The 19,389-nt window shown below is 50.1% G+C and overlaps 3 protein-coding genes across 3 annotated transcripts; all 3 read right to left on the reverse strand.

The window, feature by feature from the left end:
* Nucleotides 1-2,374, reverse strand: GINS4 (GINS complex subunit 4). The gene is made up of 7 exons (XM_009097679.4): nt 2,222-2,374; nt 1,997-2,083; nt 1,605-1,718; nt 1,076-1,173; nt 654-742; nt 201-291; nt 1-105 (listed from the first exon to the last, which is right to left on the reverse strand). Exons 1-7 carry the CDS (start codon nt 2,348-2,350, stop codon nt 9-11), a joined length of 705 nt encoding a protein of 234 aa, XP_009095927.3. The 5' UTR covers nt 2,351-2,374; the 3' UTR covers nt 1-8.
* Nucleotides 2,375-3,622: 1,248 nt separating this feature from the next.
* Nucleotides 3,623-9,347, reverse strand: GOLGA7 (golgin A7). The gene is made up of 5 exons (XM_009097680.3): nt 9,202-9,347; nt 7,774-7,926; nt 7,436-7,537; nt 6,129-6,192; nt 3,623-4,898 (listed from the first exon to the last, which is right to left on the reverse strand). The coding sequence occupies exons 1-4, from the start codon at nt 9,310-9,312 to the stop codon at nt 6,145-6,147; spliced, it is 414 nt and encodes a 137-aa protein (XP_009095928.1). The 5' UTR covers nt 9,313-9,347; the 3' UTR covers nt 3,623-4,898; nt 6,129-6,144.
* Nucleotides 9,348-9,510: 163 nt separating this feature from the next.
* On the reverse strand, nt 9,511-19,022 carry LOC115484418 (cuticle collagen 2C-like). The gene is made up of 3 exons (XM_030230487.2): nt 18,990-19,022; nt 15,531-15,673; nt 9,511-10,143 (listed from the first exon to the last, which is right to left on the reverse strand). The coding sequence occupies exons 1-3, from the start codon at nt 19,020-19,022 to the stop codon at nt 9,570-9,572; spliced, it is 750 nt and encodes a 249-aa protein (XP_030086347.1). The 3' UTR covers nt 9,511-9,569.
* Nucleotides 19,023-19,389: the final 367 nt, after the last annotated feature.

The raw sequence follows: 19,389 nt of genomic DNA on the forward strand, positions 1-19,389 counted from the left end.
CTGTCCCCTCAGATGAGCTGCACAGCTCCTGAGGCCACCAGAGGGGCCACGGTTCTGTAGCGGATCAGGTGCTGCGAGCCCTCCTCCAGGTCGATGGCATATTCCCTGCAGAGACAGGGGGATGTGAGCTGCAGCCCGCAGTGACACTGACACAGGGACACCCACTGACACCTGTGCCCCACGCAGAAATGCCCACCTACCTCTGCTCATCTGTCTCTGGCTCCACTAGGATGTTCTCCTGCCGCTCCAGCACCCTCAGAAACACAAAGGAGTCCAGGTTGGGCTTTGGAACTGCAGAAAACACATTGAGAGCACAAGCTCAGCCCTCACTTATGCTCCTCTGCAGAGCACTGGGGGCTCTGACAGATAACAAACAAACTGACAGGTACACAAACTCCCCAGCAAAGGGAACACCAGACCCTTCTAATCAGATGTGTGTGCTTGGCCTCAGTGCAAGACAGGACTTGACAGCAGGGGCCAGCACGATCCCCTGGCAGCAGCATGGAACCATGTGACATTACCATCACATCACCTCTGCTCAACTGAGCAGCAAGTGAAGGACTAGGCCTTGCATCTGGGGCTCCCTGGAGCTTTCCCCACACTTTACCTGCTTCTACAATTTTCAGATTACCCTGGAGTCTGGACAGACTCACCTGACTTTAGGAGAGACACTTTCTGCAGGTTAGGTGGCATGTGTTTCAGGGCCACATTTTTCAGGTAAGCTTCTGTGTTTGCCATATACCTGAAACAAACCATTGAAGTATTGAGTTGGTTTATCAAATAAATACAAATCTGAAGGGAGAGTATTGACTTAAAATTAGAGTAAGAGACAGCTCCTCATGCCATGGGCACAGCCCATGAGAAAGACAGGCCCTTGGCCTGCCCTGGTAACTGACTCAAAGTCACCAGAGTTATTTTCAGTTCTTTTCTTGCCCACAAGGAAACCTCCTGGGAAGACACACTGCTTATTACTTCAAACCTGTCTGCTCACAGTCCCAAGAACTTCAGCAAAAACACACAGGTAAGTTTCTATAATCTCTGAAAAGGGGGAATGATACGTTGAAAACCTACTCACTCTTTAGCAAAAGCAAACTCCTCTGGTGATAAAATGGAGGGCTCCCCTTCAGCTCGAGACTTCTCCTTCTCCAGGATGTGGGGAAAAAACTTCTCTATCTAATATTGGAACAAAACCCAACAGAATGACAAAGATCTCTTCCACCATTCAGTGTTTAAAGCCCCAGTTTCCACTAGATTCCCTACAAGCTGCAGGAGCAGCTCAAATCCCTGCTCCTGAAGTAACTGTGACACCACGTGGGATCACCAAGCTACACAACCAGCAGGACACAGGCACAGCAGGACTTGGGCAGGATGGGACAGCACTCAGCTGTGATGAAGCCAGCAGCACTCACAACATTGTCATCAACACTGCTGTGATCTCCCTTCATTACAATACCAAAGTGTGTCCAAGAAATTAATGTGAGTTACATTTCTGACAGAGAGAGAACATTTAATTAAATGCTGTGCTGAGGCAGGAAACCGTGTGTAGGTAAAGTCCTCCCTGAAATGAGCCTTTTTCACCCTGTGGGCTGCACAGCAAGCGTTACCTTCACCAGCCGACACCTCAAGTAGCTGCTGAGCACGAAACGGATCCTTTCAATCTCCATGTGATGAACGCTGACCTTCAGGTCTCCTCTCTTCGCCCGTTTCAGGTTTGCTTCCTGCAGGAAAAAGCAACAAGAAATTAAATGGTTGAAACATCAAAGAAGAAGTAACAGAGGAAGTTTTGTACATAGAACCCACAAAACCAGACTATGGCTGTTTTTGATGACCCACTGCACACTGCATCCTCGTACTTGAGCCCTTTTCCATGGCAAGCTGAAAGAAGAGACTCGGAGCAGCTTTGTCTCAGAGACAGGGGAGCAGACAAGCCCAGCACCCTCACAGAGCCTCAGGCAAGCAGGGCCTGCCCGCACCACCCCCAGCCAGGAGCACCTACCATATGGTCCAGCTGCTCCACAACGCACTCGATGATTTCAGGTTTACTCTCCAGCAGCTCCGGAGCAAATTTCTCGTTCAGCCAGGCCTGAAAGAAGGCACGCTGTCAGTGAAAGCGGGGCAGACCTCAGCTGCACAGCCCCACCACCAGCGAGAGGGAGAAACGGCCACGGCCCCGCCGCTCGGCCTCAGCCCCAGCCCAAGCCCGTCGCTCAGCGCCCGGTACCTGCTCTAGGCTGTGGATCAGCTGTGCCGGGGTCAGCACCAGCTCCTCGCTGTCGCCGTCCGAGTCGCCGCCGGTCGCGGCCGCCATCGCTCCCGCCAAGCGACCCAGCTGGCCCGCGCCACTGCGCATGCGCGGCAGCCCTGGACCGGGGATGGGGAACCGCGCTGAGGCCGCTTGGCCTGTCGGGAAACGGACTGGGGCCGCCGCTCCTTCCCCGGCCAATCAGGACGCAGATTGAAAAAAGCCACCTTCTCCAGCCAATCAGAATAGAGATTGGAAAAAAAAAAACCAAAACATCCTCTACAGCCAATCAGGACGCAGATAGAAAAAAGCCATCCTCTTCAGCCAATCAAGAAACAGATAGAAAAAAAGCCATCTTCATGAGCCAATCAGAACACAAATTGAAAAAAAGCCATCTACTTCAGCCAATCAGAACACAGATTGAAAAAGAGCCATCTGCTTCAGCCAATCAGGATGCAGATTGAAAAAAAAGCTGTCCTCTTCAGCCAATCAGGATGCAGATTGAAAAAAAGCCATCTGCTTCAGCCAATCAGGACACAGATTGAAAAAAAGCCATCTTCATCAGCCAATCAGGATGCAGATTGAATCTGCTGGGCCAACCAGGAGGCAGATTGAAATGAAGCTTTTTTATCTAATCGCAGTGCAGCTCCTGGCTGCAAGCTTTTTCAGCCAATCAGGAAGAGGGTTCAGTTGGCCAATAAGGAGGCAGAAGCAGCTCTTTTGGAAGTCAGGCGGCTCAGGCTGCAGCCGCCTCCACCAATCAGGGAACGGCGTCCAGCTGCAACTTCTGGGCCAATGAGGAGGCGCAGGGAAGCTGCAGCTGCTTCATCCAATCAGTGCTCAGCAGATTTGACAGTCCCCAGCCCAGGCACCAGGTGGGCATGGCCACGATAGAACCAGAGCCATGGAACCCAAACACAGGGACACAGCCAGGCACCAGGTGGCCACTGGCCACAACAGAGTAGGAGCCATGGAGCACAGGGACACAGCCAGGCACCAGGTGGCCACTGGCCATGATGGAGCCATAGCCCCCATAGACATGGAGCCCAGACACAGGGACACAGCCCCCAGCCTGGGTACCTGCCCCCAGTGCCAGGCACAGGGACACAGCCCCCAGCCCCAGGGACATAGCCCCAGCCCTGGTACCAGACACAGCCCCAGCTCTGGCCCAGGGACGCTGCTCAGGCACAGGGACACTGCCCCCAGCCTGGACACAGCCCCAGCCCTGGCAAAGCCCCCAGTGCCAGGCACAGGGACATTGCCTGGGCACCCCCTAGTGCCAGGGACAGGGACACTGCCCTGCGCCCAGGCACAGCCCCCAGCCCAGAGCTCGAGTCACCCTCCCGCCCCTCAGCACGGCGCTGCCAGAACACACCTGCACACAGTTTAAGAAAAGGTTTACTGATCCATCAGTACTTCTGCCAATATTGCAACAGCTGTGAAAGGCAAACACTGTTACAGTTTAGAAAAAACAAATTTATACAATGAAAATATTAATCAAATCTCAACCCCCCCAGTGGCTGAGGAATGAGCCTGGAGTTCCACATCCAGTATTAGCACCTGCAGCACCACCACCAAGCAACCCAACCCCTCAGCCCTGCAAAGCATCTCCTCTGAACTCCTGAGTTCCTTCCACAACTAGACACTGACACTCGGCCCCTGCGCCAGGACACCTGGGCTCTGACACGGGAAAATGATGGAAGAGAAGGGATTCAGCCAGCTTGGATTGTGGGGAGCTGCACTCGTGCAGGTTCTGCTGAGCAATGCACGGGGATGCTGAGGAATGCACAGCTCAACTCCTCAATGTGTGCCAGAGACAGAATTAAGAAATCCATCTTACACAGTATCTTACAGTTTGTCAAATCAATGTTTTCCTATAAATTATATATAAGAAATTCATAAAGAAACAGTTTTACACTTCACATATTAATCAGAGAAGGGTGGGAATCATTAGTTTTATTGGCTCAGCATCCACTTTACTGTGCTCACTGCTTGATGGATGACCAGGCCCCTCTTGGTGAGCACTGATGGGGCCAACAACAGCACAGACACAGGGGCAGAAAAACCAGCAGGGTCAAAGTCTGGCTACAGCCCCTTCCCCCCAGGGATAACCAAGACCTTAACTCAAGGAACACTTTGCCTTTTGGTTTCCCACAAGGATCAGCACAAGAGATGCTGCCTTGGGTCACTCCTCACTGGGAAGAGGCACTGTGTAACTCTGCACTCTTACACTGAACTGGAGGGAAATTCCCAACTTTGAGCAGGAGCTTTCCAGAGCCCAACTGAAACACAGAAGGGTTTAAGAACCAGGGACAAACAGCACTGCACTTACAGGACTAAAACTAAACCTCTGTTGGGCTGAGAGCCCCATTTCTTTCAGGAGAGAACAAAGCTTAACCACTTCTGCCTTTTCTTGAGAAAAAAAAAAACCAAAAACAAAAACCCAAACCAAACAAAAACTAAAAAGTGATCCTCTTGCTTCCAAATCTACTGCAAAGTGGATGCTGACCAGCTAGGTCACCCCCTGGGGAGCCGTTTGAGGAAGTTAGTCCTTGTAGTAGATGGCACTGTGGATCTGGCAGCAGAGAAAGGAATGATGCTCTAAAGTAGGAGGTAGGGGAACCTTGGTACAGCAAGTCCACCGGTGAGCTATCATCTAGGAAAGAAGTTTCATATGGTTAGAAATTCCTCCCAAGTCAAACCAAGAGCTCCCCTACACAAACCTTTCTACAGAGTGTGGCAAGAGGAGCAAGTTACCATGAGCAGAACCCAGGACTCTCAATTCCTTTTGTCCAAACAAAAAATAAAGACCTTTATTATTTGCTTCTTTTTGCATAACAGGCATAAGTATTTCCCACTCTTTTCTGCATAGACTGCCAACAATCTGGACTTGACACTCCCATCCCAGGGCCTGCAGAGCACCTAACACAAGGGAGCCAGTCCCAAAGTCAGCTTTCCAAAAGCAAAGGCATGGACAGTAATTGTGGTGGTCTACACTGGATACAATTAGCATGAGCCCCTATTACTGCTATATTTTCTGTAAAATCTCTTTGCCCAGGACTTTGCTCCTAGGAGGCTGAGAAGCCTCAGAGAAAAATAAAGACAATTATCTGATTTGCTTCTCCTGTGTTTTGCTGCTTTGGAATGTGATTGTTTCATTGGTTTCATGTGAATTTTTTTTTACTTAATGACCAATCAGAGTCAAGCTGTCTGGACTCTGGAAGGAGTTAGGAGTTTTTAATTAGTATCTTTTAGCCTTCTATAAGTATCCTTTCTCTATTCTTTAGTATAGTTTAGTATAGTATTCTTTTATATAATAGAAATCATAAAATAATAAATTAGCCTTCTAAAAAAATGAAGTCAAATTAATCATTCCTCCCTTTGATGGGGGACCCCAAAAAATACCACAAGCCCCAGTCCTGCAATCACCCCTCACTTTGTGAGGTGCCCAAGAGCATCAAGAGAGCTGAGAGCCTCTCAGCAGAGCTTTTCAAGGCTCCTGGGCCCTCTCACCAAAAGCATCACAAGTAAAGACATCAGCATGATAACCAGAACAGCAGCCAACTGCAAAACTGCAATAAAAAGGCTCTGTATGCTAGAGTGCACCCAGGGACAGAGCCCATTTCTTACCTGAGAAGAATTTTGGACATGATATAGCACAAGTTAGCATATTTACACAATCAAGACTCAAATTTCTCCAGGGTAATGTTCAGCAACATCCTGCCCAGTAGTGATATTTTTACTTTCAAGAAGAGCTGGTGCACACAGGATTTATGTGAAGTCTTTGATTACATACAAGGGAGGGATAAAATCTCAGCATGACAGCACCCAATCCTCTGAGCACAGAAAGATGTTGAGACTGATCTGAGATAAGGGTAACATGTACCTGAGACTGCACAGTTTTATCTTCCACTGGTCAAACCTCTGTCTTCATAAATGGTAATTTCAATCTGCACAGAAAAACTGTTAGGGAAATACACTGTAAAGAGACTATGAAAACATACCCAGAAAAAGATTAAGATGATGGGACTTTTGATATCTTAGCTGTTTAAAGGCAGGTCCCAGGGCTCCACAGCAGTCTGTGTGAGGTGGCTCATCAGGTAAGAGCACTGACTCCCTCCCAGTTCTGCACAGGAACTCAGTGCTGTGTGGCTTTGAGCCTTGCCCCCCTGCTAAATTTTGGGGAAGGCTGTGCACCAAACAAAAAAGTTAATACTGCTAAAAAGTCACCAACCAAACTGAAAATGCTTTTACTCAAGTTGAATGTTGAAGGTGTATGCACAATGGAAAACACACTGAGAAAAAAGGAGTCATGTAGGTGACAGCTCTGTGTCTCTGTTTGGACAAGGACACAGAAAACCCAAGTGCAAGGAATTAACCTTATCATACATTCAATTGGCATTGGGTTCCAAGTTGCTGTGGTTTCAGTATTTTCAAAGAAAGATGTGTTGCTCATTATGCTTCCCCATTTGCTATGAGAGGTCTTTACAACTTCAGGCAATAACCACACAAAATGTCTGGTGAGCTATCATCTAGAAAAGAAGTTCCATATGGTTAGAAACTCCTCCTAAGCCAAACCAAAAGCTCCCCTACACAAACACTTCTAGGCAGGACTTGCCTTGCCTTGCAGGCATTTCTCTTAACAAGTTTTTATTCAGAAAAGCACTTAAATGAGACCTTAATTCTGAGGATACTACAACAGAATTTGAGCATAGGTGGATGCTGTACCTGGTGGTGAGGGGTGACAATGAGAAGTGGGGCAAGTTCTTCCTCCAGAGGGAGAAGTGTGGCTCAACAGCTGAAGAAAAAGGGTTGAAATAAGCCACACTGGAAGCAAGAGCAAGTGCTGGGCTTGCAGTGATGTCAAAATCTTCAGCAGAACCTGAGCTGAGGGTTGCACACTAACAGCCAGGTCTTGTTCTCATAACATCAATCTCTGTCCTACCAACACAGTCAGAAAAACAGCATTTCTGGAGCTTACTGGAACAGAGGAAGGATCTTGAGTCTCAGAGGTTGGGTTCCACATCTTCATGGGCTCTCCACGTACCAAACCTTAACACACCAAAACCTGACTGGGGAGCAGGACACAACAGAGAGCAACAAGACCAATCACTGATTCTCTATCCCAGATCAAGCATGAGCAGAAGTGCCTGAGACAAACCAGAGACAACATCAGAAGGCACAGAAGGATACAACTCTTAATCCTCTCTCGATGGGGTCTGTCAGCAGAAGGCCCTGAGGAGCATAGATCTTCTCATTCTGTTCCTGAATGAACTTTGCAATTTTCTTTAGAACCTGGGAATGAAACAGCACAAAAGTCACAGCTGTGGCAATGTGAGAACTGACACACAACTGGTCTGGTGGCTCCACAGTGCAGGATTCAGGGTGACCCCCATGGGACCCAAACTGAGCAGTACCAGCACGTCTGAGGTATCTCTGCACAGAATCTGCACCAAAACACTGCAAGTCACAGGAATCCCACCAAGAACCAAGTACTTGCCTGCAGGATGAAGGGGGAAACAAGCTCATACCTTTTCATAGTGTGTCTCCATGCACAGGAAGATGGTGTAGGCAGTCAGGCAGGCAAGACAACCCTCAAGGTAAGATTGGCCCCCAAGTTTTTCAGCTTCTGCATAGAGGTTGTTCAGTGTCCGGACTGTCTCCTCAAACTGCTGCCTGTCAATCTGCAGGAAAAGCAAGTGAGGCTGTCAGGAGCACACTCCAGAACTCACCAGCAGCCTTGAACATCCACCTCCACTCAGGGATCACCTGCACTGTGCTCAAAGCCTGGAACACACAGAGTTACAGACCTGCAGCTCTTGGTTAGACACTGTCCTGTGCTCAGGCTGACTCTGAATTCAAACACAGCAGGGACACAAAACTGTGGTGTTTGTGAGGTCTTCAGGATGAGGTGAGAGATGAGAATCTGACTCCATGTTCTTAGAAGGTTGATTTATTATTATAGTATAGAATGCTATATTAAAACTATACTAAAGAAAGAGAAGGATACAGACAGAAGGCTTAACAAAAATGAATAATAAAAACTGGTGACTGACTCTTCACAGCTGATGGTGATTGGTCATTATGTAAAAACAATTCACATTAAACCAATCAAACAATCTCCAGACCACATTCCAAAGCAGCCAAACACAGGAGAAGCAAATCAGATAATTATCATTTACATTTTTCTCTGAAGCTTCTCATCTTCCCAGGAGAAGAAATCCTGGTGAAGGGATTTTTCAGAAAATATGACAAAAAACCATTGAGAGCAACAAGCCTGAGCAAACATACAATTCAACTGGGAAAAAACCAGAATTCACACACATTAAAATGAATGTGTTAAGTGGTTAAACCACATTAAAATGGTTAAAATGAACTGGCACAGAGTGGAGGGTCACTCCACACCTGCAGTGCCTCGGTGCTGCTGCAGTGCTGACCAAACACACCCAAAACAAGGAACGGGGAAGAGAAAAAAGCCAAGCCAGAGAAAGAAAATGGGCTAGGAAGGCGTGTTTGTTTGTCTGTCACCATAAGATACCACCTCAGACAGCAGTGACCAAAAGGAAAGTACTTGGGACAGTGTTTGTGAGGCCTCTAAGCGGCTTGGGCAGGATTTCAAGGGGGAGGACAATGCTATCACCTGAGAGCACAGAGCAGGCTCTGCCCTCACAGACACAACCAGTGCATTCTGCTCTACTGCTGCACACCAGCCGCCTTCCCCAGCATCGACCACAGCCCGGGGACACGGCGGAAGAACCGCGTCCGCTCCCGCACCCGAACGGCCCCGGCCAGAGATCCGAGCAGGAGCTGCCACCCCGCCCCCGGGGAACCCGCGGAACCGGCTCCGACCGAGGCAGGGCACCTGCGAACGCTCCCCGGGCGCAGGCCCGTGAGGCCCGGCCCGGCCCTGCCCGGTGTGCGGGCTCCGTGCGCCGCGCTCGCCGCCAGCCCCGCCTCACCCGGTTCTCCAGCTCGGCCGGGAACTTGCTCTGGAACTGGCAGCGCGTCCCGCCGCTGTAGTCGCGCTGGATGAACACCTTGCCCGACACAGGCGCCTGCTGCGGCCTCATCGCGCCGCCGCCCCGGTCCCGTCCGGTCCCTCCGCTCCGCCGCCCGCCCCGCGCACTTACGGCTGTCGCAAAACCGCGGCGGCTCCAGCTGAGGGCGGAAGTGCCGCTAGGCGCCACCAGGCGCGGCAGTGCGCTGGCGCAGCCTCGGAGGCCGCAGAACAGCAGGAGCGCGCATGCCTAAAAGTGCCCCTATTCTCTAGCGCTGTAAGCCCACATGACCCCCCCCCCTCCCCGGCCGTACTTGGTACTGCCCAGGCTCACAGACACCGGTGTCCCGCGCTGTCCCGGGGCAAAGCGGTGTCCCGGTGCCCGGCGCTATCCCGGGGAACGGCACTGTCCCGGAGCCCACAGGCACCGGCGCTATCCCGGGGCTCGGCGCTATCCCGGCGCTGTCCCGGCGCCCCCCCCCGGCCGTACTTGGTACCGCCCGGGCCCACAGGCACCGGTGCCCGCCGCTGTCCCGGGGCTGGGCGATATCCCGGGACAAGGCGCTGTCCTGGCGCCGCCGCTCCCAGCTCGTTCATCATTTCCATGGTTTTTCCTAGAAAGCGAAGCCGCTGCGAGCACACCGACGCCCCCGCAGCTCTGTCCCTGCTGGCTGTGCCGCCGCACACGGGTTGCGGTGGCGGCCCGTTAACCTTTGCCCGGAGCTCCGGGCTGCCGGGGGGCAGCGAGGCCAGCGCTCCCTCAGGCTGAGGCAAAGCTGGGAGCTGTCCTGTGGGCAGCCGAGAGCAGGGCCGTGTCGGTGGGAGCTCATCCTCCGGGACCCGTCCTTCAGGAGGGGCCCTTGGTCTGCTCGTGTTGACGGTGCCCCTCTGGTCCTGCTGAGAGCTGTTAAAAATAGATTAAAAACTGTTGTAAAAGAGTTGATAGATCGTTAAGCATGTACTGTTAGTTTGGTCATTCTATTGTAAAAGGGGTTAAAAGGGTAGGTATAAGAAATCTGAAGTGCACCAGAGCCAGCCTGGACAGAGCTGCCATGGCCAATCAAGGCCTTAAACCTTCCTGCAAATGAAGGATCCAAACAGACACCAACCCAAAGGGACAAAAACCAGGATAAAAAGGGGCTCCTGACCCACTGAATGGTGCTGCTCCATCGGGGCCATGGCTACACTGCTCCATCCTCCACGGGAACGCTCCTGCTCAGCCCAGGGCCTGCTTTGGGCCTTTCTTTTATTATAATAAATGCTGGAATCACTTCAGTACCGGGAGCCTGCTCTCGTTTTTATCAGAGCCATGGGCAAATCCAAGGTGTTGAGCAGCCACTGACCCCTTGCTCTTCATGGGCACAGTGGTTTCCAGCCTGACCAAGCACAGACCCTTTGAAACAGAAGTTTTCAGGCCACCTAAAGCAGTAGAGTTGCAAGAGGACAAATCAAATTTACAGACGTGGCTTAGATGAGGAGATATACTCACAAAGCAAATTTGTGTTATTTTATGTGCTTGAAAGATTCTAAGTCAGAGGTCCCTGTATGGTTTGAATTAGGTTGGGATAAGGGTATTCTGGAAAGCCAGATCTGGAGAAATTTTTATTCAGGGCATTTGAAATTGAGTAGGGGCCATTCAGCATTTCTGTAATGCTCTCAAATAAAATATTCCAGAACACAAGCTTCCACGTGCCAAAGAAAATGATGAATGCCTGAAAACAGATATATCTATCTTGTAGTAAATATTCAGGAATAGGATTTCATATGTGTATCAACATAGAAAGTGAGAATTTCAAAGGGTGCTGCTTTAAAAGAAAAACTAAAAAGAAAACCAGAAGGAAGCTCTAAGTAGCACCAAAAAATGAAGGGTTTTTTTTTCCTTTACCAGTTTGTACTATCAATAAGGTTATTGGTTTTACTGTCTGAACAGGAGTAAGTTAGAGTTTGTGCCATCAACAATTTACAGTTTGTGCCATCAACAAGGTTATCAGTTTTATTGTCTGAACAGGAGCATGACTGCAGGGCTTGGAAGTGGCAGGTCCCTGTCCTGACAGCTCAGGTGACCCCACTGGGATGCTCCCAGCACCCTGCCATGTGTGGGGCTCCCCAGGCACCCCAGCTTGTGCTGACTGCACACGTGAATCAGGCAAGCAGCAGCTTCTTCCTGGGCTGCCTGGAATCCTGACACCCTTCCTCCAACACAAGGAGACCCAAGGCTGAGGGCTCTGCAATGCCTTTTGTGCCCTGCAAGCCAAAAGCAGCAAGAAGACCTTGGCAGCAGTGAGTTAGTTAATGTTGGACTCAGTGATCCTCGAGGTCTTTTCCAACCTTAGTGATTGTGTGAGGGATAAGCCCCTGGCTCCCACTGCTGAGCTCAGCTGCCAGAAAAGTTCCCCGGGAAGTAGCACAATCTTTGTTTGGTCATTAAAGCAGAATAAGAGAGAGGGAATCTTAGGAAATGCTTGAAACGATTAGGTGATCTTAACTCTAAGGAGCTAAACAAATGCAAAGCAATTCCCCCCTCAGCCCCTCGTGCTGCTGTAGAATGTAATCTCATTTCTAAACACACAATTACAGAAAATAAAAAGAAAAGAAAAGAATAATTAATTTCTGCTTCCTCATGCAAATCCTCTGACCAATCATTTAGGGATCAGGGGCAATTCAGCTTCTTGTGCAAATTCCAAACTGAAGGCCTGAAAAAAACAAGTGAATGGATTTACTTTTCTAAGAACCAGAATTAACAAAGGTTCCATTTTCCATGGTTATGTGCCTGGCCAGACAGCCCTTGCTGACAAGCTCTCAAAAAACATGTGTTGGCCTGTTGAAAAGGCCCCAGTGTTGACTGACAGACAATTGAAGTGACAAATTGTTTCATTGTACTTGGCAGGGAGAGCGCTGTATTAGATAATTATGGCGAGGAGGGAAGCGACAGGTCACAGGTCAGAAGACACGTCTGACCCTGTTTTCTGAAAGCCCTGAAAGGAGCCCATGCCCTTCAGGGAGAGCAGCGTGGTGCTGCTAGCTGCTTCTCCTTCCGCTGGGCTGATTAGGAGCAAACAGAGATGGAGTGGGGATGAGCTGGCTCTGTTCTTGCCCCAGTCCTGGCTCCCAGGACGGGTTTGTAGCTCCCAGGAGGGGCTCCCAGGATGGGTGTGTGCCTCTCAGGATGGGTTTGTGGCTCCCAGGATGGGCTCCCAGGACAGGTGTGCAGCTCCTAGGATGGATGTGTGGCTCTCAGGATGCGTGTATGGTTCCCAGGATGGGTATGCAGCTCCCAGGATGGGCTCCCAGGATGGGCTCCCAGGATGGGTGTGTGGCTCCCAGTATAGGAATGTGGCTACCAGTATAGGTGTGCAGCTCCCAGGACGGGTCTGTGGCTCCCAGATTAGATGTGTGTCTCCCAGGATGGATTTGTGGCTCCCAGAATGGGCTCCCAGGACGGGTGTGTGGCTCCCTGGATGGGTGTGTGGCTCCCAGGACAGGAGTGTGGCTCCCAAGATGGATTTGTGGCTCCCAGGACGGCTGTGTGGCTCCCTGGATGGATTTGTGGCTCCCCAGCAGCACCCACCACCCCTTAATAAATAAAAATAATAAAGAAATAATAAATAAACCCACCACCCCTTATTAATAAAATAGCTCCAGGGGCCCAGAGCATGGGCAGCTGCCTTCAGCAGAACTTGGGGACACTCCCACCTTTCAAGCAGCACCAGACCCTTGTGAGCACCTTGGCAGTCCGTGTTCTGAACTGGCAGGAAAAAGCTCCATGAAAAGGCCCTGAGTTCTGTCCCAGGCACTTGGGCACAGGCACCTTCCTTGCAGGAGCAGCCCTGCCCTACTGGGGCCTGGGTTTTGTGCAGGCTACAGCAGAGTACAACTAATAGTTATTGCAGCTTCTCTCCTGCCACAGAAATAAAATATGGCATGGAATCACAGCACAGCTACTCCATTGAGAGCAATGCTACACTGAGTAATACCAATAATTCAAAACAGATGAGCCAAAGGCTGGAGCACTATGGGCTCAGTATCCCAGTCTGCCCTGACCCCTGGAATTCGCTGAAAGTTACCTTGAGACTCGCCAGAACTCTTTTGTAACTTCTGTGAGGGTTATTTATTGCACAGTCATAAATATTTGCTATGGATTTTCTCCATCAATCTACAAAATGAATTAGGTTAGAAAAAAATGTATGTACTTGGATTTTGGGCATGTGTTTCCCAGGCAGGGGAGAAAGCATTGGATCTCCATTGTGTAGAAGACAGGCTGCTGCAGAGCTTTGGGCTCTGCTGCCTGCACTAATTAATTCCCTTCCACAAACAGTTTAAAATGCACAGTACAGTTGAGAAAGGGGGAAGGGAGGAAAGAGATTCTTCTTTAAATCTCTTTTAAAATCTTTCATAAAATTATTTATGGGGAAAAGAAAATTCTGTTTCCCTCTCCTCCTTCCCAGACACTCTGCCAGTCCATTAAAACCCTGAAATTGAGAGGCAGCATGTTGTGCCCCAGAGAATCAGCCTTAAGTCAAAGTCTACCTCAGAAGCCAGCACTGGCAGCTGGATGTGGGGATGGAAGAAGAGTGCCCAGGCTCCTCTCTTTCCATCCCAAGGCAAAACTGTCTTGGGGCAAAGCCACCCCATTTTCTCATTGTTAAAAAGAGGAGGGAGAGCAGGACTTGCCTTGCCTTGCAGGCATTTTTCTTAACAAGTTTTTATTCAGAAAAGCACTTAAATGTGACCTTAACTCTGAGGATATTACAGTAGAATTTGAGGATGCTGTACCTGGTGGTGAGGGCTGACAATGAGAAGTGGGGCAAGTTCTTCCCCCAGAGGTTGGTCAGGCACTGAACAGGCTCCCCAGAGCAGCGGTCCCAAGCCTGCCAGAGCCCTCAAGTGTTTGGACAACACTCTCAGCCACAGGGTGGGATCCTCAGGCACGTGAGCAGGGCCAGGAGTTGGACTTTGATGATCCTTGTGGGTCCCTTCTAATTAAGCTTCCAGGATCCTGCACCTTTTCAGCCACTGTCAGGTGACTGCACGGGACCTGGCAGGCAGCCTGTGTGTGCAGACAGCAATTCACACACAGCCAGCGAGTCCTGCACTCCCCTGCCTGGTCATCCTGCCACCAAAAGCTCCTGAAAAGGTTTGCATGAATGAGCTGATCTAGCTTTGTTTCTGCTCCCATGGTTTGCCCTTTACCCTTTGGCCTTTGCCCAGCTCTGTGGCCACAAGAGCAAGGGTCTGGCCACAGATGACTGCACAGCTGCCCAGATGCTTATTGTGCATGGCACAATGAGCCGGGAAGGGGCACAATGAGCCTTGGGGGGGCTCACCAGTAGCAGCTCCTGCTGCTCCTCAGCCCCAGCCACTGCCATGCTCGGTAGAACACCAAACCCAACATTTTTTCCTGGGAGCTGAGGCTGTTTATCCTGGAAGAGGCTCAGAGGTGACCTTATTGCTCTCAACAACTTCCTGAAGGGAGCATGGAGACAGGTGGGGGTTGGTCTCTTCCACCAGGCAGCACTGACAGAACCAGAGGACACGGTCTCAAGCTACGTCAGGGAAGGTACAGGTTGGATATTAGGAAAACATTTTTCACCCAAAGAATAATAAAGCACTGGAATGCTCTTCCCAGGGAGGTGCAGAATCACCATCTCTGGGTGTGTTTAAAAAAAGACTGGACATGGCACTGGGTGCTATGGTCTGGATGAGGTGTTGGGGCACAGGTTGGACTCGATGATCTCAGAGGTCTCTTCCAACCTCATCATTCTGGGATTCTGGGATTCTGGGATTCCTGTTGCAGGGAAGGCTCCAGTGCAGTCCAGTTGTATTCAATGCTTCCTGCTACCAGGGAAAAGGGTTTTTGTTTTTTGTGTACTTGGAGCTGTGCCCTGTTTCCATTCTGCTTTGCTTTCACTGTACCTGTGCAGCAAACCCAAGCCCCACCAGCCCTGGTTTCCCCGCCTTGGTGAGAGCCCTTGGTGCTGGGGGAGCCAGCCTGCAGGCAGCCAGGGCTCTGGGCAGTGCTGAGGAGCTGTGCATGGCCCATGCCAGCCAGCTGGAGGCAGCTGACAGGTTGGCAAAGGCCCCCACTTCCTTCTCTTCTCTCCTGAGTGTCCCAGGAAGGAACAGCTGCCTCTCTTGCTCATTGTGCACCCACCTGGGACTCTGCCCTGTGCAGGTGATTGGTCTGGCCAGGCTCTAGAGCAAAGTGAGCAAGAGCACTAGAGGATCTGAATGTAGCAAGAATGCTAGCAAGAATACCTCTCACTGCACAAAGGTAAGGTCAGATCAGCTCACCTTCCTGTTGAGGATCTGCATGGGGCTTCTTGTGTAGGTGTGTGTCCAACAGCATCTTGATGCAGGTGCAGGTAGGTGTGCGTGCTTGCTTGGGTACCACATGCACACCACCACTGGACACAGGCTCCAGGCTGGCTACCAGACTAGCAGGAAAAGTTGAGAGAAGGAGCATGGCAGGAGGAGCTATTTGTTCAGTCAATGATTTACCAGATGTGTACACTGTACTAAAGACTTGTAAACATACTTTAATGGCCAGCTGTAAATCCAGGCAGTAGCAGTGCCAGCTTCATCTCCATCAGATGTGTCTTAAGAACAGCAGAGGATGGGCTCTGAATCACTTTGTGGCAGGCTCTGTCAGCTCTGCAGTTATGCATGTAAATAAAAGAACCCATGTCCTCAGGTCAAAAATTATTTGAGTGACATGAAAGGTTTTATGACCAGCAACTTCTCCTTTGCTGGGTTCCCTGCAGTCTTCCACAGAGGGCACCTCCAGAACGTTGGGTTTCTGTCCCAGTGCCCCAAGTGCGTGGCTGTGTTTTCACTGACTGTGCTGGAAGTCTCTTTTGTTAATCACTGAAGCACAGCGTCATTAGTGAGAAGTGCAGAGTGTACACAAAGAGGAACTTGCCAAATTACTAATAAGCAGAAACTCCATCCATCTTAATGAGACAGGGTTAAGAAAATAGCAACCTAGAGTATACACAATGGAGCCTTTCCAATCTGCTTATTTACTCCTGTTAGAAAGTAGTTCTGAACTCCATCTCTGGTCCAGCTTGGAGACTATCACGTGCTTTCCAAACCACAGGTACCTTATGCTCTTGCAAATCATTCAGCATGAGAAGGATAAATAAGTAAGTGGGCAGATAGCTCAAAAATTTTTAGAGGGAAGCAAGCAGATAGGATTGCTGAAGAGCAGGAAGCATGAGGAGATGTTTCCTCATGGTGGGCTAGTCTCCTGTTCCTTTTCTTTGGGGTTCTCACAAAAGCAGCTCAGGGTCCCCAATGTTCTCAGCACCATGGGGCCACTCTTGGGCCAAAACTTCCATCAGGCCAGCCCAGCAGTGTGATTTATACCTCCCCAGTGACTTGCAGCACTTCCCCAGGTTACTCTGGCAAGCCAGCAGGGGTTTGCACCCACACCAACGTGCCTGCACACCTGTGCTCCCCAGCCACATTTTTCTTTTGTTGGGTAAGGAATGACTTGCAGTGCCTTTCACGCGTGCAGCTTGGCTGCTGCTGTTTTATTGAACACCAGCACTTGCTGTATGTTATTCAGGCAAACTTTATATGTGCCACAGACCCTCTCAGCAGCCTGCACCTGGTCCAGGGCAAAGCTGAGCCTTGTGGAGAAGAATGTGCTGTAATGCAGCAAGTTATTACAGGATAAATATTTATAAGCCCCTGTAAACATTTGCCATCGGTTCCCTCCTGGGACTAGGGGCAGACGGTCAAGAGTTTCCCCAGTGCTGAAGGCATTAGCTCTTGCAGTCCTTTACATGTTAGCTAGTAAATCTGTTGTTGGTCATGTATAGTTATAGCATTTATTGGTGCTAATTTCACACAAACAGGAGACATCGGCTGGAATTGTTGCGTGCCTTGATCCTGGCCCTGCTGCCATCCAGTCTTTGGTGAAAGTGTCTCCTGCAGCCCCAGGAGCACTGGGCACCTGGCTGAGGCATCAGACTGGGTCCCCACAGCTGCAAAACCTCCCTGTGCAGATTCCCTTATCATGGGGTTTTGGAGCAATCTGCTGAGAAAACCAGAAAACAAACATGGCAAAACCAACATCCTCCTCAGGGACTGACCCTGGCAGGGGCTATCAGCTCTTGGTGGGCTGAGGGGGGTCTAACCTAAAGCAAATATTCCCTGGGGGTGTCCAGGTGCTGTCCTGCTGCAGGGGTGGCATGGTGGGCTCTCCATGTAGGGACATGGTAGGTGGGCTGCCTCTGCTGGTGCATCCCATCTGCCCTGGGCACCAAGGGACAGTGTGAGCCCTGGGACAGGGACTGCGGGATCCATGTGCCTGAGTTTGTCTCATCTCCCCCATCACTGCTGCCTCTACTGGGGCTGAGATGGGGCTAATGCAGTGGTGGGAAACTGGAGAAGAAATGCCAGGGCAGGCAAGGCCGTGACTCCTCCATGCCCTCAAGTGCAGGCGTAAAACAATGAGCTCTGGGCAACAGCGCTTGTTGCATGGGAGTCTTTGGGGGCTCCACTTTGCTGCTCATGCACGAAAGCCAGTCATTTGGCAAAAATCAGCTCAGTTAGCAGGCTTTGTTCATAAAGAGCCAGGGCCTGAATGGACTCAGGGCTAATATATTCTATTATCCCATCCATGCCTGCCTGTTTCCCCAGGGCAGCATGCAGGGAAAGGCGCATTCCAGCACCAGGTGGCCAGGGCAGAGTGTGCCCAGCGTGGGCAGGGAGGATGGGACAGGTGGGACAACACCGCTGCCAGCAGCACGGGGACATGTCACCTGCCACCTGCCCTGTCACCCCTGAGCACACACTGCAGTGGACACAGAGCAGAGTGGGATGCTGAGCTGCAGATGAGGGCAGAGTGCCTGGTCCTGCAGGCTGCTGGGATGAACAATGGAGCCAGAAATAGGCACGGTTAATTGGGCTGGGCTTTTCACAGGGCAGGAGAGGTCTTGGGACAGCCAGAATGGTGTGTGGTGCAAAGCATCTCATTATTCAATAAGAAAATGTTAGCCCCTGTGGGAAAGGCAGCAATAAATGGCTATGACATTAGAGACAAGGCAGAGATTTAAGAAGCAGTGGGCTACATAATTATGAAGGGAAATGGCTGCACAGGTTTCACTCAGAAAAGTTCATGTGCAGTCTGGAAGAGGTCTGTTGGAAGAGCAGTCCTTCTTGGGCAGCTGCTTTCTAAGAGGTCTTATATCATGTATTAAGCAATTTAGTGGCCTAGACTAGAGTTGGCATTTTCATTTGGTTTAGGTTTTTTCCTCCTTCTCCCTGATTTCTTATATTTTTTAAATAAAAAATGGTTTGCTAGCAATTGTATTTGCTGGTCAATTGCATTTCAGTTTAAAATTTACTCTTGATTTCCCATTCAGGCGCTGTTGTCATGAATGTGGATGTCAGCCACAGAAGAGAGAAGGGAGCCAGCAAAGACCTTTCCTGAGCCAAGTTCAGGAACTGTCCAGACCATGCATGTGGTCAGATTTAGCAGCCAAGGCATGCTGAACTGTAGCTTTCCTGCTTGGATCAAGAGCTGTGAAGTGTGGCAGGCTCAGCAGCTACTGTGCAGTGAAACCCACTAATCAGCGTGGGATGCTCCAGGATAATGTCCCTGGGGTGACCACGGTGAACATTTACCTGGTGCCATGTGCTAATTGCTGATAACTGGAACCCTGACTGCAGTTTTGTTGCAGCGTTACTGCTGTTGCCTTTGGAGAGCTCTCCATCTTTTGAACAAGTTTCCCAAGAGCTCACCTTGCCTGCATGTGATATTCCTATTGCATCCATCCTGGAACAGCAGGATCATGGAGCACTGCCAAAGTCAAACACACCCATTGCTGCTCTGCAAATAGAGAGACTCTGAGACTTTCCTATGATCTTGCCATGGAAAATGAAGAGGCACTGGCACAGTTTGGTTCCCAACCAGAGACTTGTGCCCATGGATGTAACACCTGGATGCCTGAACAAACCTTTCAGCAGATCAGTGCCCTGTTCCACATTACACTTGTTTCCTGGGACACAGCACTATTTTCTAAATTCTCAAAATGAGATGTTTCAGTGTTTCTACTTTTGGTAAAAGCAGATTCTATTCTGTCAGAATTTCTCAAGGAATGAGAAGTCCATTTTGCAGCTGTTTCTTGGTACAAGCAGTGAT

The sequence above is a fragment of the Serinus canaria genome, chromosome 22, assembly GCF_022539315.1.
Source record: "Serinus canaria isolate serCan28SL12 chromosome 22, serCan2020, whole genome shotgun sequence".
Taxonomy (NCBI): domain Eukaryota; kingdom Metazoa; phylum Chordata; class Aves; order Passeriformes; family Fringillidae; genus Serinus; species Serinus canaria.

Bases quoted from the DNA above. Each gene is read 5' to 3' on its own strand.
- GINS4 (XM_009097679.4), bottom strand. From the start codon at position 2,350: ATGCGCAGTGGCGCGGGCCAGCTGGGTCGCTTGGCGGGAGCGATGGCG. The intron at 1,174-1,604 runs GTAACGCTTGCT...TTCCAATATTAG, and splicing joins TGAGGTGTCGGCTGGTGAAG to ATAGAGAAGTTTTTTCCCCA. The intron at 106-200 runs GTAGGTGGGCAT...CTGTCTCTGCAG, and splicing joins CCAGAGACAGATGAGCAGAG to GGAATATGCCATCGACCTGG.
- GOLGA7 (XM_009097680.3), bottom strand. From the start codon at position 9,312: ATGAGGCCGCAGCAGGCGCCTGTGTCGGGCAAGGTGTTCATCCAGCGC. The intron at 7,927-9,201 runs GTGAGGCGGGGC...CTTTTCCTGCAG, and splicing joins CGGCCGAGCTGGAGAACCGG to ATTGACAGGCAGCAGTTTGA. The intron at 7,538-7,773 runs GTATGAGCTTGT...TTTCATTCCCAG, and splicing joins TGGAGACACACTATGAAAAG to GTTCTAAAGAAAATTGCAAA.
- LOC115484418 (XM_030230487.2), bottom strand. From the start codon at position 19,022: ATGGATGCAATAGGAATATCACATGCAGGCAAG. The intron at 15,674-18,989 runs GTGAGCTCTTGG...TTTTCCTGCTAG, and splicing joins GAATATCACATGCAGGCAAG to TCTGGTAGCCAGCCTGGAGC. The intron at 10,144-15,530 runs GTGAGCTGATCT...TATTTTTAACAG, and splicing joins TGCAGATCCTCAACAGGAAG to CTCTCAGCAGGACCAGAGGG.